The 26638-nt window shown below is 40.7% G+C and overlaps 1 protein-coding gene across 2 annotated transcripts in view; it reads left to right on the forward strand.

Moving 5' to 3' along the window:
* ci (transcriptional activator cubitus interruptus) overlaps positions 1 to 26517 on the forward strand; it is a 145834-nt gene extending 119317 nt beyond the window's left edge. For both annotated transcript variants that reach the window (XM_033344478.2, XM_076620452.1), the window contains exons 2-12: positions 2354 to 2622; positions 3525 to 3614; positions 8574 to 8771; positions 16633 to 16901; positions 20609 to 20863; positions 21182 to 21346; positions 21429 to 21593; positions 21845 to 22267; positions 22493 to 23029; positions 23129 to 23386; positions 23615 to 26517. In XM_033344478.2, the coding sequence (XP_033200369.1) occupies positions 2354 to 2622; positions 3525 to 3614; positions 8574 to 8771; positions 16633 to 16901; positions 20609 to 20863; positions 21182 to 21346; positions 21429 to 21593; positions 21845 to 22267; positions 22493 to 23029; positions 23129 to 23386; positions 23615 to 25081 (4096 nt within the window). In that variant the 3' untranslated portion in view covers positions 25082 to 26517. The remainder of the gene's footprint in view (positions 1 to 2353; positions 2623 to 3524; positions 3615 to 8573; positions 8772 to 16632; positions 16902 to 20608; positions 20864 to 21181; positions 21347 to 21428; positions 21594 to 21844; positions 22268 to 22492; positions 23030 to 23128; positions 23387 to 23614) is intronic.
* The last annotated feature ends 121 nt before the right edge of the window (positions 26518 to 26638 follow it).

The raw sequence follows: 26638 nt of genomic DNA on the forward strand, positions 1-26638 counted from the left end.
CAAGTAAAATATTATGCACAAAACTATCCGAAACACACAACAGATTCCAAGAACTAAAGAAAGTATTCGATTCGGAACAGAGCAGAGAAAACCTCGTGAAATTTATCAACTCGACGGACACATGGAACGAGGTTTAGACGCAAGCAAAACCGTCGCTAATGGCCGTGTTGTCAATGCGACGAATAAAAAATGGAAAAAGAAAGAAAGAATAATAAAATATTAGCCTCCCGGATGCTACGGGTTATAATTTGTTTAATAATTTAGCAGAACAATTTTAATAACTTACAAATGACTTTCCTCGTCCGATCGAAAATTCTCTATGGAATTCCAAGGAAATTCCTCGGGTGCACGACCTTGGCAGTAAGTTACACGAAGGCTCTCGCCTCGATGGACGCGCGAGGTCCTCTCGCTGCGTTTCCAATAAAGATCTCAGGCCACCTGACGTTCTTTGCGATTCCACGAAGAATTCTCGGATCCTCGAGAGGAGAGAGGTGCTCGTAAAGAGGCACTAACGACTAAACGGCTGAGAGAACATCTTTGAAGGTACGAGACACGCGCCATTTCCTGATGATTCGAGCGTGGCGAATGGCCGTCAGTCAAAACGCGAGCCGCTCTATTCCGCGAGGATCAGACGATTCTCTGCACCCTTTGTTGTCTTTCGTATCTCGACTAGAATAAGTAACATAAAGGGGCGTTTTCGTTTTTGGATCACAGTGTAAAGCCATCCGACGTGTTCTTGCTCCTTTTGCGAACGAATATTATTCGACGCGTCACATTTCCTTGGAAATGGTCGTCTTGAGAAGTTTTGGGGGATGAAGAATTATTTAGGTTCAGTTGTAAATGGAGAATTGCTTTGCACGATTCTTCTTTTGATGAATGAGTTTTAAACGTCGTTTGGCTTCTCATTCGAGACGAAGATTGAAGATTCCAGTTGCCTTCTATAATATCTTTTACAAGGCAAGCATACGACTTTTCTGTTAGAATTTTGTGAATATATTTGTCAATGCTTCGGAAACATTTACAAATCTTTTTCGTAAATACAAAAAAGAACAAATTGATTTTCTCGAGAACTTATAATAGAAGAAGTCCTTTAAGATAATCAAATTTAACGACATTGCTAAGTAATTAGATAAACTGTTAAGTAAACAAATTAGTCACTAACAATCATGGATACATTGTAATCGTCAATTCATCAACGGAAAATAGATGAAAATAAAATGTTGAAAAATCGCAAACAGACCGGCGAGACCGACGACAATTTTCAAAGACAAACAGCACCGATGACACGAGACACGCGTCATTTCCCGATATTCCGTGCGTGACGAACGGTCCATAGTTCAGGGTCGAAAGCAGAGCGCGTGGCACAGCGTGCTCGCGATTCTTGGATGGCTTTTTCTTGTTGCCGGGTACCTCGAGACACACCTTTGTCTTCTGGTAAGGCACCGAGCAAAAAGGAAAAATCGTCGAATCGCTTTCGGGAACACGACGAGAAACAAGCTCGACCTTGCTAGAAGACACCTGTTCTCTTCAGCGTCGACGTCGGCAAAAATAGAATGTTTGACGAAGAGACACGCGCCATTTGTGGCGGCTTCGAGCGTGGCGTAATTTCATTCGTTAAACGACCGTTTCCTCTCTTTGCATTGTCCTTTCGGGATGATTAATCTGCTAGCTGAATTACATCTCTGTTTCGAGAAGGCTTCTTTGTTTCTTTAAGCGAGGACCTCTCCGAGGTTTGACAGACGTCGCGCTGATTTCGTAGATTTAAGAGCGTTTCCGAGAAAGTTTATAGCTGTTCTCTGGGAGGATTAGAATTTGCGATGCCCTCTTTTTCACTTTTGAAGCTTTAGACTTTAGTTTCCGTGGAAGAATTAAAGTTTTGGAATATCTAACGAGTCACTGAACAAAATAAATTGATAATTCCATTTCTTAACTATCTTCTTATTTTGTTCAAGCGTTTGGTTAATATTTCATCGTTTGGAGATCAAATGTTAATTAGTCTCGATGATGTTGGTCAGTTTGATTCCGCCGTGGGTCAAACCTCTCTAACGTTATTTCTACCGATTATGTGATTATGCTACTTAAACACATTGCAAGATTCCATTCGTTTTATTGCTAAACTCGTTGCTCGTACGTATAGGCATTTATAAATACTGGCAGCTCGTAATTCATACTAAAATTTCATACTAATATCTTATCAGTTCGATCATGCAGAAAGGTCCTAAAGGTAAATATTTGACAAACCATTGAACCACACAGTTTCGATTATATCGACAATCTGCATTTTATAATCTGCAGGACAGTATAAACCTTGTAAGGTTGAAACACAAATTGACAGAAGGATTAATTGTTTCAGATTGTCCAGCAGCACGACGGCGATCGGTAGTGCAGCCACCGGTGGCGGTGGCGGAGCAAGCAGCGGTGCTAGTGGCGGCGGTGGCGGTGGCAGTGGGGGCGGAGGTGGCGGGGCAGCCGGCAACGGGACTTCCGGCGGTGATTTCCTCCGCAGAAGTCACCCCCTCTCGGAGCATACGGCCCTGCATCCCGCCTACCGGCTCAACTACATGGACCACCTTTACCACCAGCTCCAGGCCTCCACGCACAGTCCCAACGCCTCGTTACACGGTAATTACCTTGGCTTGTACTTGTTCCGAGATAATTAGAACGATAGCGACCGGGGACGTCGCCTAATTTCGATCACGTCCCCATCCAGTGCTTGAAACTTATTCGCCATCGAACATCCTACCTACAGACAATGAACGTTATTCCTATTGTTAAGATAATAGATGGGACATTTTTTAAGTTTCTAGAGAAATTGGAGGTTGAATGATTAAGATAAATACGGTAGGATAACGCATACTGATGAAGAGAATTATCAGATAGATATTGCGAAGAGCTTTCTCGGAAAACTCAAACGAATGAAAAGGGCGATGAAGATTAATTTTAAAAACAGTCATATAGAAAAGTTCGTAGATGCAGCGAGTGGGTATAAATTAATTTTTTAACCAGTGTATACAATAAAATGAATGTATGCTTGTAGAATATAAAAATAACTAAAATAGAATAGAAGAGAGATGTAAATTAGAACAAAGGTTTGTTTAAAATCGCTATGAAAATTGTATTTATTTTTATTGAGTTTAACAGATATCAGAAACCAACAACTCGAGTCTGTATTTTTATCCTGAACCACAGGCGACGTTCATTTTGGTAAATCCTTCAAGTTAACGTTCGGATATCCTATCGATCTTATTTCAATCTCCCCCTTTCTCTGTTGCTTCTTTTTTCTCGATAAAGGTAATTAAGGAAGTAGAGTACGCCATCTCTGGTATTAAACGCAGGGAAGTTGTAAAGAGCCCGCATTTCCGCCGGAAGAATGTCTTTGAGGATCGAGGCTTTTGATTTCGTTAGACGTGCCATACGATACGGGATAGTATTATTTCCTATTTAAAAATAGTCGAATAAAATCTTGTTTTTTTTTTCTACTGTCTAATCGCCTTTTTTTCTTTTCTTCTTTATAATTTTTCAAGGACTGGGTGGTTTGGGGCCCGAGTACCTTCTGCACGCCGCAGGACCAGCGAGCACCCTCGCTTCTTCAGAATTCCCTTTCTCCATCGACGGTAAGTTGTGAATCTTATGTTAATAAAACATCGCGAATATAGTAGTAGGGCAAAGCTGCCTTTAAAATTTATTAAAAGTCGGAACACGGTATCTGATTAGCGAGATTAATCCAACGCGACAAAATCGGTAAGGTCATTGACACTCGACACCGTTTCTTAGTCTCCGAGGATCGAAAATTTCTCTCGACATGTCAAGCTTAAATGTTTGATCGCTTCTGTATAAGATTTTGTAAATTTATTATACAACCTAAACCCAATCTGGCATAATTTGGTTTCAAAATGATTCTTTACCGTCGATGCTACCAGATGTTAGTGACAATCGCTAGAAAAGAAGATACCGCAATAGAATTCCTAATATCTAAGAAATTCTAAGTTCTAATAATTCTAAAAAGGAACCAACAATGATATGGGTTGGCTTTGAACCAGTGACAGAATAAAAAGATGCTATAATTAAGAAGCACATAATAGTTAAATGAAATTCGGAATTAGTTGTGGAACTAACGATAATTACCAAGAATAAGAAATCGTGGAAGAATTCGTAATGTAGCACAAATGCGAGATAGTTGAAAGAGTGAAGAACCAAGGCTGATTTGAACGGGTTAAAAATCTCGAAGCATGTCGATTCGACGAACGAAACGAGAAACTTTTTCGTCGACTGGTTCGAGGACGACAAGTGAATCTAATGAAAGATCCTGATGCACGGTACGCGGCGGCTAGCCGTAGGTGTAGCAGCACTAGCAGCAGGTAGGAGATCGACCGGTTAAGAGGCCGAGAGGCTAAAAGACGACTGAAAGGGTAAACGGGGCCTCGTTAGTCGCCACCGCCGCATAATTGAATCGACTCGGAGCGACACGACCTCATTAACACCTTAGCGCCTACCCTACAGGTTGTCTCACGTTTCTTCTTCCTCTGCTTCGTTCTTCCCCTGTTTCTCTTCTCCCTTTTCGTCCTCTGCCGAATTCTTCTTTTACCGAATTCGCCACGCCGTTACGTTCGTGACGAAATTCTTAATTCGATTTATTTGAATATCGAGAAACCGGGACACGAAGCGTAAAGATGTTTATGGAATTCTTCTCGCGTTATGTTGCTTGGTATTTTAGTTCAATTTAAACCTAGGAAATATTGATAAACACATAGATATTATACCGTCAAATAGCGAAAAGAAACGACGAAAGTTTAAAATTAGAAGTAGTGAACCTTTCAAAATGAGAGATTACAGAGTTCGAACTTTTGGGATTACCGAGACCATGCTGGTGCTTTTTCACAAAATTAATATGAATTATCATTGGAATAGAAATATATTTATTTCTTGTTACTAAGTTTCGTCACAGTATGTCACGATTAAAACCATTTGCATCGAAGCGCAGATTAAAAAGTACCAGTTCTAACATTAATCGAGTGCCATCAAACTAGACTTAAATTATTCATTAAAAACCATCTCTTCTTTTTTTACAGATCCACTATAACGATTTCTATCGCGCAAGAGTTACTAATTCATTCTACGACATATTGTACATCCACGATATGTTTTCAATTTACTAAAATCTTTTGCAATTCCTTCGAAAATTTCAATAAAAATCAATGTAAACCTACGTCAAATCGAATATGTACCATATCATTTTCATCCCACCAAATTCTTCTCTCTGATGGTAAAAGTCACTATGATTTGGTGATTTGAAGCGACCTGTAGCGTTGTAGCGTGCGCCGAGGCAGCGTCGGACGAGCCGCGTCGATCGGAGTGGCCGATTGCACCAATTTACATGTCTCAATCCCATGTTAGCCTCGCGAGGGGTGAAGAGGGGCCAGGGGATGGAACGTACGGAACGTGTAGAGTCCAGAGGGTCGTGGGTCACGAGGACGTTCGTCTCGGGACGAGGGGGATCGGCGAGAATCGTTCGCATATTCATTAAAGAGCTCGAAGCTTCTCCAACCCCCTTTTGAGACAGATAAGGCGATCGGTTCGTCCTCTGTCTCTGTGGAAAAAGTGCATCGAAAAATCACGTCGGTGTTAAGGGGATATTCTTGCGTGGGCTTTCGGCCGATTGGCTTATCTTCAATAACGTTACGTGACTTGTAAATTGTAAATGAATATAAAAATACTTTGTAACGGTTGAATTACGAAGCGAATATTTATGAGTCGTATCTTTCTCCTGATGAACAGAAATGCATAGAAGTTGTCAATGAAATTAGAGACAACCATCTAATAAAAAGTACTCGCTTCTTAGATGTTAAAATCGTAGAAATTTAGACACTTGAAGCGATAATGATAGGAAGGAATCAGTCTTCGTTTCTTCTTCTTTCTTTTGCGTTCATTTGCCAGAAAAAATATATTTCAAAATCTTTGTTCATTGTAAAAATCTTTATTATTTGTAAACGCGGCAACTGAAATTGGCGTCAATAATCTATGAAACTAATTGCTCTCATAGGAACTTCTAAACAGTTCGTAGCTCCCAAAAGAACTATTTTAATTGTTCTTAAATTAATTGAACCTTAACCGCTATTCGATATACGCGCGAGTCTGGTGCAAGAAATCAACCTATGCGTTAGAAGAACTCAATTACGAATGAATAGTGAAAAACGTATAACAAAATTTGATAGATCAGATGCTACACTGAGTCTTATAGAGAGCAATCGCAGTTGACATCGCCTTAGGCACAAATTATAAAAACTGCACAAGTGGCCAGTAGCTAAATCGTGCAAAAACGAAATTCACCGTCGTGGTGGACTGAGAACAAGTTGAAAAGAAGGACAAGGCACAGGTAACCGAGGAAAGGAGGCCGAACGACCTCGATAAAGCCACGAGACCATCGAGGAACCTTAAACGTTTCAGCTCATGCGGAAAAACCGCACGACATTCCATCTTCTTCTCTTCCATTTTCCCTCTTTCTTCCTCACCCTTTTCATTCGTTCGGTTCGCTCGTTGACCATCGTAAATTTGATCAGTGCTCGAATTAATAATCGGGCAAGGGGATAAAGGAGCGCGTTCGCGAGAGGCGAGGAGCTCCAACCGCGAGTAATTCTATACCCGTTGTGCGCGAACGAGCGATCAACCGAGTGGAAACCGAGGAGAAAGAGCTGCTTCGAGCCTCCTCGTGGTCGGTCCTGTGTATCGCGTTGCTCGTGCGACACGAGGAGATAGAGAGAAGCTCGAGGAACCGGCGGAGGCAGTCGGAACGGAGGAGAGTAGAAGCAAAGAGAAATCGACGAGGGAAACAGAATGCTGCGATTTGGAGAAAAAATTTGGTAAATGAAGAAGCTGCGGGTGAAGGGATATATAACGATGGATGAAGAAGAAGGATAAAAATTGGAGAAATTGTTGGAATTAATCTCGAAGAATCAGAAAAGATGTTGCAGCGATATAAATTTGCCAAGCCTCGAGTCAAAGAAAAAATGTGCGAATCAAAGAAAAAAATGTGAATAAAGAGGAAATTAATAGAGCATAGAAAGAACGAAAGAGAAGAGTTCATCGAAAGAGTGCAAAGTCGGGAAGTTTAAACAAGTTTTCGAAAAGTCTATGATACACGATTCAGTAAGGACCATGAAAGAAGAACATAATATGTAAAATAAAAGGAACGCCAGGCTACAAAAATTAAAAGAAATTTGTGGACAAGAATAAAAATCGAGGTTAGGAAGATGTAGAAAAAATTCGGAAGAGTGAAAGCGAAGAAAGTCTCGGATTGTAAAAGAGGACAAGGATACAAAAAAAAAAAAAAAAAAGAAAAAAAGAAAACTGGACCTCGAATAAAAATGATAAGATGCGGAATTAGCGATTGAAGAAGAGTGGCGGCGCGGCGTATTGAAAAGAGAAGAAGAAGAAGCAGAGAAGAAGCCAGGCGAGGAAGCGAAGAACCGCCACCATATAACCAACGATGCTCCATACAAGCGAGCCGCCACCACGAGCTTAAGAAAGTGGTTTGTATATTACGTCGTTGGCCTGCGGTCGCAGGCAAATCGCCGCTAAAACGTTCTGGCCGCAGAATCCGCCTTCCTGCTCGCTCTTCTCGTTCTCCTTTTCCATCGTTCCTCGACTTCTCCTTCACCTTCTCTGGCCAGTTGTGGATATCTACCTGGTTACGAGCGCGCGCACCGAAAGGCAAGACTTTTAAAATCCACGCCACGGAATATTCCTCCGGTAGTACGAGCCGCAAGAATTCGTAGCGCTTAATTGAACTGGTTCTGTGGCAACGTCTCGCTGAGTTTGCATGGAAATTCGCGCAGCCTTCTCCTTGAATCCGCGTTACAAATCGATTCCACGATACCTTCCCGCGTCGATATTTCAATATCGCATTTTTACTCGAGATATTTACGTTGTCAGAAAAGCGAGACGTTCTAGAGAACAACGTCGAGACTCGGAGACTTTAATGCTCGGTCAGGCGACGAACGTTGATATCTTGCCACGATTTTCGCGTGGAATATCGCTGGCTTTGGCGTTGGCCATAGGTGTCCCATAAAATAAAGAATTTCTCGTATTAACTTGCACGTTGCACTTCGTGCCGTTTAATCGCATTTGTCGTCAGATTTGAATCGACTTTCTATAGACAAATGTATTGTTTCATACTACGTAAGCAGATATATGTTACTCTTTTGGAATATCTGTAGAAATTGTTTTATCTGACCATTCCTGCAGTCGAATGTATGAAATCTCTTCCTCTAAATGTAAAGATTCTTTTCGGAGTAATTCGAAGCTGAAACTTCGCTTGGACCGTCAACGCGTGACTTACATATTTTTGGGAGAAAGCGCAGTTGATCAACTTCGATCATAATGTATATCCTTTACAGAATGATCACGATACTAAAATGTAATCCAAACTATTTTAAATCATCTATACTAAAAAATGCTGGTTAAAGATTAAATGTAAGTCTCGGTATAAAAGACACACAGTCCAGATCAGTTAAAGATTACGCTTAATTCTCGACCTGAAAAGCAGACAACCAACATGAAAAACATGGCATTTTCAGTGTCAGCTTCGTCGAGGTTAGGAAGTCCAAGGGCGTCCGCGATCAGAGCGAGCCGGAAGCGGGCGTTGAGCAGTTCCCCGTACTCGGATCGTTTCGACATCGACAGCATGATCCGATTCAGTCCGAACAGCTTGGCCTCCATCGTGAACGGATCTCGGAGCAGCAGCGCGAGCGGCAGCTACGGTCATCTTTCCGCTGGTAAGCGATCATTTATCTAGTATCATTATTACCATACATGTCAAACTTATTGAATTATTCCCCAAGCAAGATTTACCGCGTAATTAATTACACGTTGTCTTCGCTCCAGTAAGAGAATCGCTCCCCTTTCAAACACTCTTACAAGTATTCGCTATACAGGGTGTCCCTCGGCATCGGGCAACTATATCGGCACGTGGAAACAATATCAAATAGCTGGTATAAACATACGCTTATCTTCGAGTTGTAGCGAATTTCTTCTTTAACAAATTCAATCTGCATACTTTTACGAGATCTATTCAAAATGTCCTGCGTGTATACGACCACAATACCGAAGTCGTTTTATCATTGACTGGGTGTGTGGATTAGACAGAATTTGGCAGGATTAGAATACGAGGTTCAACGTCGAATATCGAGGTCTATTTGGCTCAATTAGTTTAATTTCTTCTATCTTTCGATAGAAATGTTCCGACGTAAAATTCGTTATAACTCGAAAACAAGGTCTAACAGGGCACGCTAATCTTTTAGCGCGAATTTTTTTTATTGTTACCATGCGCAGAATCCATCGCCGAAGCGGTTGCCCGATGCTGCGGGGACACCCTGTATGCATATTTATACATATACAAACTCTAAAGACGTTCGATATGAGCGACTCAAATTGCGCGGCAATTTTTGAATAATTTTTGAATAATTGGCCGGGCAGGTACAGGCCGATTATTCATCTCTCGGTTGTAAATTTTGGCGCGTCGTGGACTCGCGTGAAACACCTGTGCCTAATTATTCTCTTCTCCTGGATGGATGTTGCGAAAGAGGAGGGGATAACTGTTACGACCGATTTACATGGCGGGATAAATAAGCGGCTGATTCGCGAGAGGCGGGGAAAGTCGCAATTAAGAGATCACCCGCGCCGGACACGAACCCGAAAACGTAAGTCACCGAGTGTTTATCCGATGTATTTCCACTGTTGGTCCACGTTGATTGATCGCTCGTAATTGCCGACGCGCTCGCGCCGCTTCATCGTCCACCGATCGGGCCTCGACGCGGCCATAAACGTTTTCGCGAGGCTATACACGACACGTGAATTATACGCATGTAATTACACGTGTAGCCGGGCAGCGCGGTCGTTAATGCGCGACTACCGCGTGACAGCCGTATTTTCCGAGTTATTGCCCACGCCACGGGACGGAACCAAGCAATCGACCGTCGTAAACGAGTCACACTTTTACACACGCTCCACTTGGTTCCTTTATTTGAGTATTTGCCGATTTTAAACCGCTTGACCGGTGATCAAGGGTGTTTAATTTACGTCAGAGTAAAAGACTTTTCGGTGAGAAATGCTCTTTCGAGATAATTACAGAAAGATTTAGATGATTTATCGCGCGATCGTTGTGATGGAGTCATATCGCAGAATTTGGCTATTTTTCACCGCGATCGGCGATTATGCCTGTTTAAAGTAACGTCAGAGTAAAATATTTCGGTGAACAAGTTTTTCTGGCGATCGTATAAACGTTGGTTTGTAATTATTCCTTCGGACAAATATCGCATTCGTACAGGGCGAAAAGAAAGTTTTCTTTGGAAATGATTCATATATCGATTTATTTTTGATTGATTTAATTGAATAAAACGGTAGACTAATCGTTCAAATCCTAGAGACGAAAGCCTATTTCTAAATCAAATCGTCGAGATGGTTGCACGGCATCTAACAACGTTTGCTTGAAATATCTTTTAACGACATATACTTTCTTCGGCAAAAGATAAATGCGTTGGGCAATATAAATTAATCTGAATTTATCCATCGATTGAATCTGAGATTATTTACTTTTCTCGAAACGTTTCGAAATTACACCTTATTAATAAACCACGAAAAAGCCTGCAAAGAACATTTCTCAAGATTCAATTTCAGAATTCCCAACAGTTGATCCAATCTCGAAACAGATCATGAATCTAACTCCAATCTATACCCTTACTTTAATCGAGTAACGATTCTCACGGAATCGGCTGAATATTACAGAGGCAGCATAATACGGGCGTATATCATTTGCTGATCGCGTGGAAGCGATTCAGCATTCGTCGTAAAACATTGGATCGTCGGTTTCTCAGGAAAACCGGGTCTCTGGCCGTCCCGAATTACCATAATTACCGGACCTATACGAAACGAATAAAGTCATTGGTGGTAGCGTTAACGTGGAAGGCCTCGTCCTCGTAAGGATCAGGTCCTGACGTTTAAGGGCGTGCGGAAGGGAGGCGGCAAGGGGGATAAAGGGGCATCGAATTAAAGTGGCGGTGCGCATGAAGCCATTATAAGGCCGGTTGCAACCGCGGCGCGTCCCACAAATCGGACCCCGGACCTCCTTGCTCGCGAGTTAAGAGCAGCCGGTAATTTGCGATTAAATGAAGTAATTAACGGATTAAAATTCAAGTGACGCGCGATCGCTGGTCGTTTGTCAGCCTGGCGTTGTACGATGCTCCGCGGGATGCTGCCCGCTCGTTAATGTCGCCATCGTACGCTACCGATCAGAGATTCTTCCCTTTTTCCTTAGGGACGTTCTTTTGTAAACGTATATTTCTGCGGGCAGAAATAACGCGCGTATATATATATGTGTGTGTAGAATAGTCGACGAGTAGAAGGAATAAAACAGGGAATTCGAAGCATTATCGTTTACTCGGAATTTTTTCGCGGTCTCGATGAGTCGGGAGAGCCGTGTTTAAGTCATTATAGGTCTCGCGGTGTCCATTTGGGAATTGTAAAAGGGAGTTCGTAATATGTTTCGTGATACTGATTACGATGTCCAAAAGGTGGCGGCTTTTTTTAGATAAAAATATGTGTATTGTATTTGGTATTTTAAAGTGTATGTATTTTTTGGACTGAATTTACGAAGAACTAATTGCCATTCATAGAATTGTACGTGTAATGATTCTAGGCTGCCAGTAGTTCTTTCTTTTATAGTATAATATATACAGAGTGGTTGGTAAGTGGTGGTACAAGCGAAAAGGGGGTGATTCTACGCGAAAAAAGAAGTCGAAAATATAGAATAAAAATTTTTCGTTTGAGGCTTTGTTTTCGAGAAAATCGACTTTGAATTTTCGCTCGTTATAACGGATCTCACTGTAGATAGTTGTCTCGATGGAAAAATTAAAAAGAAAATTTTTATTCTGTATTTTCGACTTCTTTTTTCGCGTAGAATCACCCCCTTTCCGCTTGTACCACCAGTTACCAACCACCCTGTATATGTAATATTGTGACACGAGAGCTTACGAAATTTGTTTAATACTTTTTTATTTTACCAAGTTTGAAAAGAATCAGTAGAATGAGAAGATAAATACAATCATAGATTCTTGGAATAATATGTCGAATAACAATTCTTCAATCGTAAAAAGTACAGCGTATGGTTTCATATCAACGTTCACCAAAAAACATTAAATTTCTTTCATTTGAACATCAGGTTCTGAGATGCTGGTCTAAAATGAGAATCGGATTCCGATAAAAAGACGAAAAAGCTATAACAAAAATTAAAAGATTGGAATAAAAGTGTAAACGATTAATAAATCGCTACCTGCTTGTGTCTAAAGTAGCAATACCTGAATCACAATGCAACCGACCGTAAATTCGAGATTTTCCAGCGCTAGTTTTCATCTAAGAGACAGAGTGTTTTATGAAATTTTTCATAGGTGATGGTCGGCGTCGCGCACAGAGGATATCGCCGGTGATTAAGCGATTATCGTTCGGTATACGACTAGACAACCGGTTACCACGACGATGTACAGTCGATTCCACGAAATTATAGTGTTCTTAAATAAAGCATCGTAGGCGTGCGCCTCGTGCGTCCCTTCGGTTTTATGTTCATTGGAATCACGACGAACGATCAATGCACCGAGAGAAATACAACCCGACAAACATTTTACAGTCTCACGCGTAAAACGTAACTATTCTTACGTGCTTCTTCGCCCTAAGAATGAGACATAAACTCTGCTTGCAATATGGCAAGTGATTTTCCTCTTGTCTTTTGCAATCTTGCAATTTTGCTTATTGATTGAAACATAGAAAAAATCTACAGTCATTACTCGTTTATATTTTCTGCAGATTGGTATTAAAAATTCCTGGAAACATAATAAATGTATCTCTTCCTACGGATCACCTAATCCTCATCTATCTTATAATTAACTTTCTCACGCTTGATGTTGCGTGTATATAACATTATATTTCAATAAGTTGGTAATTAACTAAATGATAAATGTATCTGTTTCCAGCAAGCCGATCTTGAATTTCATATCATTGTGCTAGTCATCGATATGAATAATTCACAAGGGAGAATTTTTTCACAATTGAAAAAACTGATATTAATTACTCGTAGAACATTGAGAATAAGATAGGGCGAAGAAGAGAACTTGGGAATAAAGAAACAATTATTCCATGAATCTCTATAACCTACATAGGTTAAAGATCACATGGAAAGCGATCAAATTCGTGAGTTATTGGAATTGATTAAAAGATTAAATATAATCAATGACGTAGGTAACGTAATAACAACCCCTTCCGTTCTCCTTTTTGTTTCTTTTCTTCCGTTCTGATAATCATGTTGTTAACGTAATGTTAATCTTCCGATAAAAAAAAGTCAGAAAGATGAGAAGAAATTCTTGGAAAGATAATAATCAATTGACGCAGCTGTTTGCGTTACCAACTCCACGTACTTTATGGCAGGAACCAGTGATTAATTTAGGATGCAGAGAAATATTTTAAATCCCGTTTCTGCCCGTCTTCGCCGGTCATTACAAGCTTCGGAAACGTCGCGTAATTACTAAATGATACACCAAACTCGAGTTTTGTCGGTAAACTGCTTCGTTTCACGAGAAATGGCCACCGATCAGCGTTTCTGGAAACTATCTCGAAAAATCTTATTCGATTAACGTCGTCGATTAAAAAACATGGCGAATATTCGTCGTTATTTTAAAACGAGTCATCGTAAAATCGTTAGGCGTCCGTGTTAAGGCAACGTGCTCGCTTTTATGAAGCACACCGCCTAGAATCGTAGACACGCATGGGCGTGACCGGTCGCCTAAGCGCTTTGGCGCGCGTCCGCGATGGCACCGTCGATGGTGCTCCGTGACATCGACGATTGACTGCTAATCGGTGACGTGATTCTGTGCAGAAAGACTTAAAAGGTGATTCTAACCGTGTTGCAATAGATTCGAGACAATTTCAAGCGGTTTCTGTACGCTTACATAAGCTTGCTAGCCTGATATTGTAACAAAATCGGTGAGTAACGTCCTAATAAACGAGATTATTCACGCGAATAGCATGAAGACGTGACAATCATTGATCAAATATTTACGAATTTACTAATTCTAATTATTCATAATTAAAAAACCACGCAGGATCATCTGTGAAAAAAACGTCACGATTCGTTATTGAAAAATCAAGTGGAATTAACTGTTGTAATAAATCGAGATGAATATCGCGGAATTATACGATTAATTAACCAAGTATTCAGAAATTTGCTAGTAAAAAGCATTTTTATCAACGTTAGATTATATCTACGTGGAATCGAAGGAACAGATTCATTTCTCAGAAAACGATTACGATTCGCTGCTCAAACACCGAGTTGAAAAGACTATCGTAGTAAATAAGACTATTCGTACGTAAGTGATGTACGTAATAAAGTATAAAGATTATTAGCAACTATTTACAAGCGGAAGATATTTTTAGCCGCAGCTACATTGCATCTAATGTAGGTTCGAAAGAGCGAATTTGTTTTGTGAAAATTGGTCACGATCCATCGTTCAAACATCGAAAGTAGCTCCTGTTTGGTATACGTCGATCATACATAAATGATCGTGAGGTTTAATTTATAGAGCAGCGACAGGGAGCCTGTCAATCGTGACTTCGATTAGGAGGAAGCGTGATCTTGTAAGGCTCGTCACGTAACGCACCGACATCGCCATATCGAACGTTGGTTAATTTAGCCGTGGCAATTTATTGAGCGAACTCGCTGCCAACCGTGCGTATCGCTAATATTTCATCGTGCAACCAGCTACCGATTAAATCGTGTCTCAACCCAATTATGCTATATAAGCAAGCTTAAAATTTGACAATATCGGTATCGCTGATCGAAAGACATTTCGGTCGTACCATGTACGTATCGGCAAACCAGATGACAACTAAGATTGTAGTATGACGGACGTTTGAATCTCTGCGCGGATGAACAACGTAACGTCGTTGTTTGACTGATTTTGCAATGATGTAGCTTTGCAATAATGTGGTTTACCGCAGTGAAAATTTATTTATTCGATATAGACATATGGGAGTAATTAAAAATCGATACGTATTTCATAGAATTCAAGAATTTCAAAGAGAGTAGAGTTTTTTAACAAGCAACAGCCGATAAATACCTCCGTAGCGTTAGTTTATAATAATCTCGAAACAAAATTCGAACAATAAAATCTAGCCAATTGAATCTAACTAACCAGCTGATATTTTAATCGAATCTTCTAGAGACCGATTTTCAATTAACCCAATTTTATTTACTTCAATCGACAAAGATTCTCGTGCGGTTGATAAAGCATCCTCAATTAAATAAATTACACAACACGAAAACCATCGATAATCCAAATGATTTAACTCGTTACTCCCAATTAACGAGTGGAATATAATCGGAACTCTGCAACGTACATCTACAATGTATTTCCGTATCAAACTTACACATCCTGGCAGCATGCCCGATCCAACGAGCGCGCTTTCTCGATAATTAATTGCGAGGAAATCCAGTTGGCGGTTGTAGAAAGCCGAAAGCCGATACCGTTACAAACGAAACAGGAAAAAAGTGTCGGTGTAACAGCGAATTATTCGTACGATTGGTCGCTGATTTCATCAGGCGATAACGAGCAGCGTCGCTGTCACTACGTTGGTTAAATAGTTAACGCGAATTCAGTGGACGAGGGTGGCGATACACCGGGGATAATCGATAGAGATCGAAATCGGACCGCGTCCATTCTCTTGACAGTCGGGGCACGCCACGCCGGACTTCCGGCACGTAGGCCAAGCTTGCATTTCAATGCTACGAGCCTCTCTTACGAGACCATAAGATTGTGTGTACCGGTGATCGTGTAGGCTGCGTTATTTCTCGTTCTTTCTCTTCTACACGAGGAAAAAGGAACGACACGATACACGTCTCGATAAACGCGTACTTAGGAAAGACATTTATAAAATACCGGATAGATGGTGGGTTGCACCAATCGACTATCGGCGTTCGTTAACCGCGTTTTTGCTTTAGAATGAAGTTTGCAGATTGTGCCTGAAGTAATTACGATTAGATGAGCGATAACACGTTGCTGCATTCTTCCAGTATCATTTGGCAATTGCAAGTTTAGAACAGATATGTTTATGCATTTGTAGGAAATTCAACTGTCATGTAAGGCGTTATACTGGAATAATTTTCTAGTAAAATTCCGAGATACAGAGAAAGCTTTGGATGACAAATTTTAATTTGTATTTATAAGATACGGTTACGAGACTCAATTCGATCGAAAATTACTCAGACAGTAGCTACGTTACACGAGAACGAAGTATGTGTATTTGATGTACTTTACAACCCCATAATGGTGGTTAAGGGATAAGCGTGTAAGAATATGCAAAAATATATAAAATTTCTAAAGCGAAGTGTTCGTTAAAATATTTCAAGGGTGAAACTAATTTATACTTAGATTTCGTTCATTTAGTCGTATTCTGCTAGTGATGCATTGCACATGGTCGTGCCATCTTTCTATTAGACACTTGTTTTTAAACGTCACTCTGCTATCTTTCAACGATTTTTTTCGATAAAATTGTTCACTGTTATTTATTAATTTTTCTTATCGTTTTCTGTTACAGCAATGAGCCCAGCTTTGGGAATGCACCCAGGTATGGCGCCACACCTGCAGCAACTTCAGGCGCATCTCTTAAGGAGCGCAGCTGCCGCAGCTCTTCTACCCCATGCTCACCCCCTACAACCCCCTGCACCACCTCCACCACCACCTCATCCACACCCCCATGCCCACGGATTATCGCCGCATTCGCAATTATACCCCGGTGTACCACCTCATTCCACGGCCTCAGCAACCCTCGGACCTCATGGAGGAGGATTGCCGCCAAAAACTGAGGTAAGCGTGGACACTTTTCATAATTTCCATTATTAACCAGTTCTTGACTCTTAGCCAATGACATTGATTTTAATCTATGTTAATATCATTTTGCATTTTAAAATAAAACCCGACGTTAAACCACGCAATTGGTCCATGAAAGGTACATATACATAGATATTTCGTCCAAGCTTAAAAATTGTATTATTTACACAAACTGTTGGTATTAAATATCCAATAAAACAAATATTTCTGATAATGTAAAATAGTATTCCTGAAGAGAAATTTCAAGCAAGCGAATACACTTGATTCTCGAATAAAATATAACCTTTCAATCGCTCGAATACCTTGAAAGAAATATCGAGCTGGAAATAACGAAGTACCTACCTATACTTGTACCGGTCTATGCCTTATACATGAAACATCGATTCAATGAATATGTAAAAACAATATCTGGTGGATCTTTCGTCATGCTCTCGTCTCACGCAATACACAATTCTAGCAAACATATCACTTAGTACAGCGCTGCATATCGCAGAATTACAGATGCCTGTTCGATTGTTAGTGGCAGTCAGGCATGGACGTATGCTCGATAGCTCGTCATCGATTCATCTGGAATAAGCAATAAGTAATCGTTCCCTCAGCCTTCCATGTTTTTCCTCCTACTAACCAAGTACCGTGCACGCCGTTCACAGTCTCTGCAAGGTTTTCAGAAGACTTCTCAGCTTCATCCTCGTGGCACGCAAGGAGCAAAGGGGGAGAAAGAGAAAAAGATTGGGTTACCCTCGCATGGTCCTCGGGTTACAAGCAATCTCGCGCACATTATTTCGCCAGATTCCACCCCCGTCCACCTGACCATCGTCTTTTATCTTCTTCCTTCTCCTCTTTAGCTTCTTCTCCACTCCTACGTTCTACGTTTGCGTCGTTGTTAAACGCGCTCTCCGTATACCCTAGCCCTTACTCTCTTTGTTAAACCTCTCGTTTCTATTCACCAGCGGTTTCTTTAAAGCTCTTCGTTTCTATGTTTCTAGCCGGCTTTCTGTTTCTCCTGTTTGCTCTGATTTATTTACATCCGCGGCGGCGTTTTCATTTTCTCCGCCAGCGACACGACTCGCCGCGTGTCCGCACGCTGTAAAGTTCCCGTGCCTGATTGCATCGACTCGCGTTTCTCGCATCGTTCCATAGTACGCTGTGCTCGTGCACGATCTTTCCCACAGGGAAGTGATCGATGGATTTATAGGCACGTCGTAATCGAGAGGTTACTTACTTGTACGGGGATCTCGGTAGATCGATTCCTCGATTCCTGCAACGTTAATTCCGGTCGTCGTAACGTCTCTATGCTAATATCAGTTGATACATAGACGGCGGATTTTTCTGCATTTTTGTATTTACATAACTAAAGAAATGAATTTTAAAGAAAAATTTGTTTTATCTATCAAGTATAGTAACAAATACTCTAATTTTGGACATTTTGTGTATTTTTGCATATTGCAGGCACTGTGAACATTTTTCTGAACTTCAAATTTTACATTCTATAGTTTGTAAATTCTATATAGCACGTAAAAACTGAGAATTTTCTATTTTCTATTTTATGTTAGTGTTGCTTTTTATCTTTGTAGATATATATAGCATTCTAGAACTGAAAATTTTCTTCCTACTTTCTAATTTCTTCTGCAATTTTCTTGTCTAACTTTTTTCCTTTTTATAGTAGCTTTATAGATTCAGGATTATTAGTTTAATACTCGCTACCACTGCTACTGTTTAACGAGTATTATAAATACGTACGGTTTATGGTATTCGACGATGTTGTAGTGTACGATAAATTTCACGATCAGACAACTTAATTGAAGGAAGTTCCAGTAAACCATTCACGCGTTTCTCGACGCACGATCAAGCAATATGGCGCTACACCGTCGTAAGCGCCTTGAAAGTGTTAATAATCTTTATCTACCTTTTGTATCTTTCTCGGCAACCAGAAGTGCTAAAAGTTTCTTCTTGGGGAACGTTTGCCTAATATCTTCCCAGGCCTTGAAACTACTCTCATCTATTCGTTACTCTTCCATTAACCTAAGCCGTGAAAGCTTCCAGAATTTGATAACCGTTACTAGAATCGAATAAAAAATAAAGATCTTCTGCCTCTCAGCTTTATATTTTATCAGAGATGGAAATGTTAAACTAACGTTTCCGTTATTTGCAAAATTACGAAATATTGTCAAACATTCGTTTAATTTTTTCCAGCATTTACAAATTCGTATTCGATTACAAAAACTATTTTGCTTCCTATAATTGTTGGAAACTCCATTTATAGGTAAAATTTTCATAGAATTTTATAAATGAAACTCTCATAATTCAGAATTCCTTTATTTATATCTTATAGTTGTAAAATATTTATTTATTAATTTGATTATAGTATATTTTTGTTTCTGAATACCGAGAAGATTGAAACCAACAATTAACCAAAATTAAATTCTAATCGCCAGCAGTTATACTCAAAACATAATCGCACTGCGATATCGTTAAAAATTACCTTACCATCTTTCTCCAACGTTCCGAGTTAGCTATCATCGAACGTCTAAAAAATTTTCAAAATTCCTCCATAGCGGATCAAACTGCTCAAACAACTGTATTCAATCGTTGTTCAATCCTCAAACCCTTGGAACTAGCATCTCCATTTCAGTTGCAATTTATCGCAAGGTAGAAACGAGAATGTGGGCGGAGTTATGTCGAACTACGTCTGTATCATAACACAGAAGCAGGCAACCATCGGTTTACGAGGGCAAGGAACGATCGATCGGCTGAGCGCAGGGCTATACGGTACGCGATAATTGCGAGATCGCGTGCAGATCGTGTGTCACGAGGCGAGCTTCCTTCTGTGGTACCCTGAACGCCGCTGTTTGTTTCAGAAAATCGCTGGCCTAGTGTCAAAGATCGCCGATCGAACCTTCTGAATTCCTGCGGCGATCGAATTAGCAACTATCCGTTCTCCAATATTCTCCGTACTTGCTGCCAACTTTAAATCACCTGGAATGATAATCGCTTCACACTCGATGTAAATTGGAGTTCGATACGCGGCGCGTTATTAATCTTTTTTTAGCTGCGTGACGTAAGAAATTACGGTGAACGTTTCGTGCGATCTGTTATTTCCATTAACGTCGATGTGACGTCCAGTTGAAGTCCGGGAACGTGTATTTAACGTCGGATAAAATCGAGGGAAATTTAATTAGTCTGGGTTAACAAGGAATTGTAGCAATTCTTTAAAACGTATATGAGGTGGTATCAAACGTGTTGGTTCGGTTAATGAAGAAACGCGTGATATAATTGTGATAGTCAGTTATATTAAAATCACTCTAGGTACAAGTACAGAGTTAGTATATTACGTCGTAATCGTCATTCGCTCAATGCTATTCGCTTGCTAAACTTGCTAGACTCACTACAATGATTGTGCTAGAGAGAACATGTTCGTCTATTTATATTGGTAGGGGAGTACCGGAAAATGTGAATACGATTCCGATTGACCATCGTCAATGTGTAATCACACATAACAGAGATATTGTTTTGTCCGGAGTTCGTTTACCTTTAAATCTCGTACATCAAAACGGTGTTGATACTCCGAGGCAAAACAACAACATGAGTCACTCTCCATTCGAATCGTCCTATGACCCATGTGCCGCTACAGATACGTAATTCAGAGGGATTGGTAATCGGAGAGATTGACGATCGGTTTGCAGAGCACGGAGTCCTGCAGAAAAGCGTCAGAATCGTCGACCAGGTCGGTGACGGCCGAGGCGGACACGTCTTCGAGGAGAGCTTCTACGAAGGTAAAAAGGGAGCCTGCGACGACGACGACGAACGCTGCCACGACCACAGCACCACCTACTCATCCTCAAGGACTTAGCCCTAGCGAAGATCTTCGAGATGAACCTGGAGATTTTATCGAAACGAACTGTCACTGGAGGGACTGTGGTCTTGAGTTTCCTACTCAGGTGAGAATTTTAATAACGCTTTTTGAATTGTAAAATTTAATTAGCTTCTTAATATATACAAGTTTCTAAATTGTCACGTAATTTTGCTTTTATTCCTATCGTTATTTTAATCCAATGTGATTGTAAGCTTGTAGCATAAATTCGTCTTGTTTTTATATTTATTACATAAACGAAAAGAGGAGACGCAATATATATAGGTACAACTTAATGTTATATAATAGTGTGTTAGTGTGTCCTAGTGCGTTAATATAAAAGTTAATTTAATAGTTCTATATTTTGGTTCTTAAAATTAATACTTTACATTTTTATCACTTACAGGATGATCTTGTGAAGCACATCAACAATGACCATATACATGCGAACAAGAAGAGCTTCGTTTGTGGTTGGGAGGAGTGCTCGAGGGAGGAAAAGCCATTTAAGGCTCAATACATGTTGGTGGTGCATATGAGAAGGCACACCGGTGAAAAACCTCATAAGTGTACTGTGAGTACATGGAACTTCGAACGAAGATTCGCAACGTGCTAGTTAAATATTTATATTTATGCTATAATTTGTGTTATTACAGTTCGAGGGATGTTTCAAAGCATATTCGCGTCTGGAGAACTTAAAGACGCATCTGAGGTCCCATACCGGAGAAAAACCATATACTTGTGAATATCCTGGTTGCAGCAAGGCATTTAGTAATGCCAGCGATCGTGCGAAACACCAAAACAGGACTCATTCCAACGAGGTAATTATTAAATATAAAATCAACCCCCTCTTAATTGGCGGGATACTTAATTATAGAAGTTAAGATTAAGTACTCCAAAATTAAGCAATCTCTAATTTAAACTATTTTAACTAACTATACCAATTAAGACGTAAGTTCAAAATTTCTAAAATTAAATGTACACCAAAATCAAATTTCCTAAATTGTATTTCCAAAATTTAAAAGCATGATCTTTGTACTCATGCTATAATCTTTAACACCGTGATTTCCAGAAACCATACGTTTGCAAGGCGCCAGGTTGCACGAAAAGGTACACCGATCCATCATCTCTGAGAAAACACGTGAAAACTGTGCACGGTGCAGAATTCTACGCCAATAAGAAGCACAAAGGAGGCGGTGGAGATGGCGGAGGCAGTGACGAGGCTGGTGCAGGTGGTCATAGCCCTAGCAGAAGTGAAGATCTGCATCCGAAGACACCTAGTTTGTCAAGTCCGAGTGTGAAATCTGAAAGTGAAGCGAATAGTCCACCTAGTATGATGCAGCAACAAGGTAGCCCATTAGTTGGTGGTTGCAATGACGAAGTTGCTGGTGTCAGTGCATTGACTGGTGATGGCGTTACCTTGGCTGAGGAACCTTGGAACGAGGAACCCGATGACTTGGATATCGCTGATCTGCCAGTTGCACTACGTGCCATGGTAAGTTGTATACTTCCTTGAGATTAGCAATATTCCTGACGATATAAGACGGTCGTATAATTGTAAATCATAAATGGGAAATATTTGATTATCATAATAGACAGAGATACGAAATATGTAGAAGACGATTTCAGTAACAACGATAACTACATTTTCATTCTACGTTTGCAATAACAAATCTAAATTACTCAATCCAAAATGATCAATTTCTGATTAATCCAACAGGTTGGCGGAATGGAATCGCAGCAGCAACAACAACCTCCTCCTCCTGCTTCGAGGAATCGTCTGAAAGGCAGACTGAACGCAAAGGGCATGCCGAGCTTGCCAGTAAGCGTGTCCGGTATGAGGGGAACACGTGGTATGGGTCCTCAGGGTAACATCGGGGACCTGAACAGGAGGATCACTGACCTGAAGATGGAGGGTGGCGGTCCCGCCCGCCAAACGAGTCTTTCTGACCTGCAACTCAGGCTGCAACCTCTCAACGAGCCACGAAGGGACAGCAACAGTACTGTGAGCACCTATTACGGTAGCATGAAGTCCACGGACTTTGGTAGTAGAAGAAGCAGCCAGGCTAGCGGGGTCAGCGCTGTCAGAATGGGTCAAACTGGACCTGGAAGCTTCTACGATCCCATCAGTCCAGGAACATCACGAAGAAGCAGTCAAATGAGTACCACTTCCGGTAGAATGAACCCACCGAGTCATCTTCAAGGACCTTACTCGACGAGCAATCTTGTCGTTCAGACGCAAAATATGTCTCTTCAGGTTGGTAGATGAATATTTTATCTCTTTTCTTATTACGTTTATTTTGGTTGGACTAATAATGTGCGTGGAATATTTAATGTAATGTAACGATAAACTTAGGGTATCCAGGGTATGCCAGGAGATTGGAACGGTCCAAGCGGCCATTGTACGCAACCATCCGGTGATCGTCGCATGTCCGAACCCACCAGGGGTCACCAGACCCAAAGAAATTCACCGCCTGTACCACCCAGACCAAGATCTGCTCAACTTCCAGAACATCATCCTAATCAGGAAGTCATTCTGGATGAGGTTGGAGAAGGTGAAATGGTGGAGAATAAGCTGGTCATTCCTGATGAGATGATGCAGTACTTGAATCAAGTAAGTGTTTTCTTAAAGCATCTTATACGTAGTTCTATAAAGCAGCGTTCGCTTAAGCTTCAATGAATCGGAAGATCGTGTTGTAACAAATGTATCGTGAAACAAGTAGCGATTTTATTCCAGAAATACTTTCCAATTGAATTTTAGGGGAAACAACTTATAACGATAAACAATTTGTTATAGACTAATGAATCAATGTATTTACTAATCTATTTTTTCTTTCTGCAGGTTCAAGCAGGAGGAACTCAGGTGAATTGCCGTAGCAGTCCCTTACCAATTTGCCAGTCCCCAATTTGCACAAATCCCTTGCATTACCAACGTCAAATACAGCCTACTTGCAACTACAACCAGTCTCACCAACAAACCTGCTACCCGCCACCACAACCAGCTCAACCAACGTGCACGAATTATCAGAATACCTCTCCATCTCCTTACAACCAATGTCCTAGCTCTAGACCTCCTCAGTCTAATTCACAATACTGTCCTCCACCCTCTTATCCATCTCAACCGAACGGCGGGCAAGTGCTCAGTCCAGCAGCGGGTCAAGTCATGTCACCAGGATCTCACTACGCTCCCAGTCACATCAGCGATCAGCCTCTAACTTCACCAGCAGCTGGTGCCCTAGCGCCTCAGCATCCTCCACAAAATCTTCCTCAAAACTCTGCTCAGTTAACTAGGAACTGTCCCCAAAACCACATGCACCATGGCTACTACCCTAGTTACAATTGTCAGGCACAAATGAACGCGAATTGTACCGGAAATCCAACCAGCCAAGTGAACCACCACACAAACCCCGTTTGTGCTCCACCGAATCACAGCTCTATGAACCAACAACAGTGCGTGCAGATGCGATCAACTGGCAATTGTCCACAATTGTCTCCTCACTGCACTCAACAGCCAGCTATATCTAATCAGACAACTATGAGCCATGCTAATCCACAGTGTGGTCAAGTAGCCAATCAATGTACCAGGCCAATGGTGACACCTAATGGCCAGGTGTCAAATATTCACCCTGTTCAGCAGAGCACAGTGCCCAACCAATGTGCTCAGATGTCGCCACACTGTTCTCAACTGAACATCAACAACCAGGCTAAACCAATCACCAACATAACCAGTCTCCAAGGCTGTCAACAGCAAACACCACAGCAAAATACACCTTGCCTGCAAATGGCCAATTGCGCTCATCCCAATGGTGGCCATAGATCAGTGAACGATTCTGCTTTACCGAAGAGGACGTCTCCACAGCTGTGCACTGCTCAGCAGACCAATTGCAGGATACAACAGCAGCAACATACTTGTACACACAATTGTGCTCGAACCAATCCTCCAAATCATCAACAGTACAATTGTAACTGCCAATGGGGTTACGGCGGAGATCAATGTTACCACGAGCAAACCGGTGCTGCTATGCCAGAGATTCAATGCAGAGACATCAGTCAGTCTCAACAAGGATCTCCTATGAAGCCTCCTCAAGGAATGAGACAAGATTCGTACAGAAGGACACTGGAGTATGTGCAACAGTGCAGAAACTGGTCTGGAAACGCACAGACCCACGAAACAAATGTCTCTAGTTCTACTCACCCCATGTCGCTGCCACAGCCATTGCCATCAAGTGCCAATATGGTGGTCAACGACATGACTTCGTCTCTGAGTTCGTTGCTCGAGGAGAACAGATACTTACAGATGATCCAGTGAATATCGTAATCGCGATATGAATATATAAATATAGATATATATTTTCTATCGTAACCTTTTTTGATACTATCGTTTAATAAGAATGTTGGAACGAAGAAATAAATAATCCATCTCAACTTTTGGAGATGGAACCTTTGTATTTTTGATAAAGACCGATTTTTCTTATTCTTTGTGTAGAAACGTGCGCATTTCGTAATTGTTAAGCGCCCAGTCGACGATCGCTTAAATTAATTGTTAATTAGAATTGTGGATCGCGTCCTCGAAAGATGGATGACGTTCTCGGTGATTGAGAAACGATCGCACTCGAAGTGATACGTATTACGAGAGAGTTCAAATGTGTTTTCTACTACGCTGCGTTGTTTATAGGATATAGTATGTATTTTGTACAAAAATTGACGGAACCTCGGGGTGCCTTACAGAGCTAAGCTAAATGGAATAACGGAGTAATTTATTATTTTTGGAGGATTGTATTTAAGACGTTTAACGTCTAAAATTCTGTCAAGCGAAATTTATAGGATTATCAAAGCACTACGCTTACGGGCGAGATCTCCGTTGGATCAAGCTTCTGTTTGTCGCACAAAATTTTACGCGTGTGAATATCGACACCGCGTCAGAGATTGTGAGATACTTTTCGAGAACATCCTTGTAACCGTATTTTTGTACGACCAGTCTTTTCAAAGCGTGCCAACATACCGTTCTTATCGTGTCATCGTAATTTTATCTTCTTAACGTTAACAGCGAATGATAAACGACGTACATGGTGACTTTATAAAGATACATTTTCTATGCGATGGTGCGACCTGCTAATGAGATTAATCGATCGAAATGAAAAAATAGACAGCCAATACTAGGATATAACGATGTGTAGATAAATCGTACTAATGTAAGAGATTATTAATCAACGCTCATGTACCACGTGCATGATACAATTAGACAATCATTTCGTAAAAATGTGTTGAATGTGTGTACTGATGGACGAACGAGTGGCTCTATGCGTGTGTCTTTCATAAGAATCATTGTAAAAAAAAGAAGCGCAAGGCAACTAAAGAAACATTTCTAGATTATATATATTTGGTCTTTTGATCAACCTAAACGATCATAATAGAATCCCTCTAATTTTATAAGATGTATCATCGTCCAGTGCCTTTCATCGTCGTGTCGGTCGATGAGAAATTAAAGAGTACGTTGAACAGTTGAAAACTTAGCGTACCTAGAGCTGTTTTCTTTTTCTTCTTTCCTTTTGTTATGCAAACGATTTTGTACGAATTTTATTATATCTACGAAAGGCGAGGAGTCTTGTGAATATTATACATATCTTATCGTATACATATAGCGTAGTGATCCAAGTATGTGAATGGAAGGAGCATGACAAAAGTTTTACATCTTGAGAATTGTTAATTATTTTAAAATAAATCATATCGATCCCATCAACGAAATATTCTCGTTAGAAGTGCTTCTAATAATCTTACCTGTCTCGTTTAATATTGCGTTTAATATGCGTTTAATATTTAGAAAACAATACTTACAGAAGACATACGAAATAGATGAATAACAGAT

This window comes from Bombus vancouverensis, chromosome 8, assembly GCF_051014615.1.
Source record: "Bombus vancouverensis nearcticus chromosome 8, iyBomVanc1_principal, whole genome shotgun sequence".
Lineage (NCBI taxonomy): Eukaryota > Metazoa > Arthropoda > Insecta > Hymenoptera > Apidae > Bombus > Bombus vancouverensis.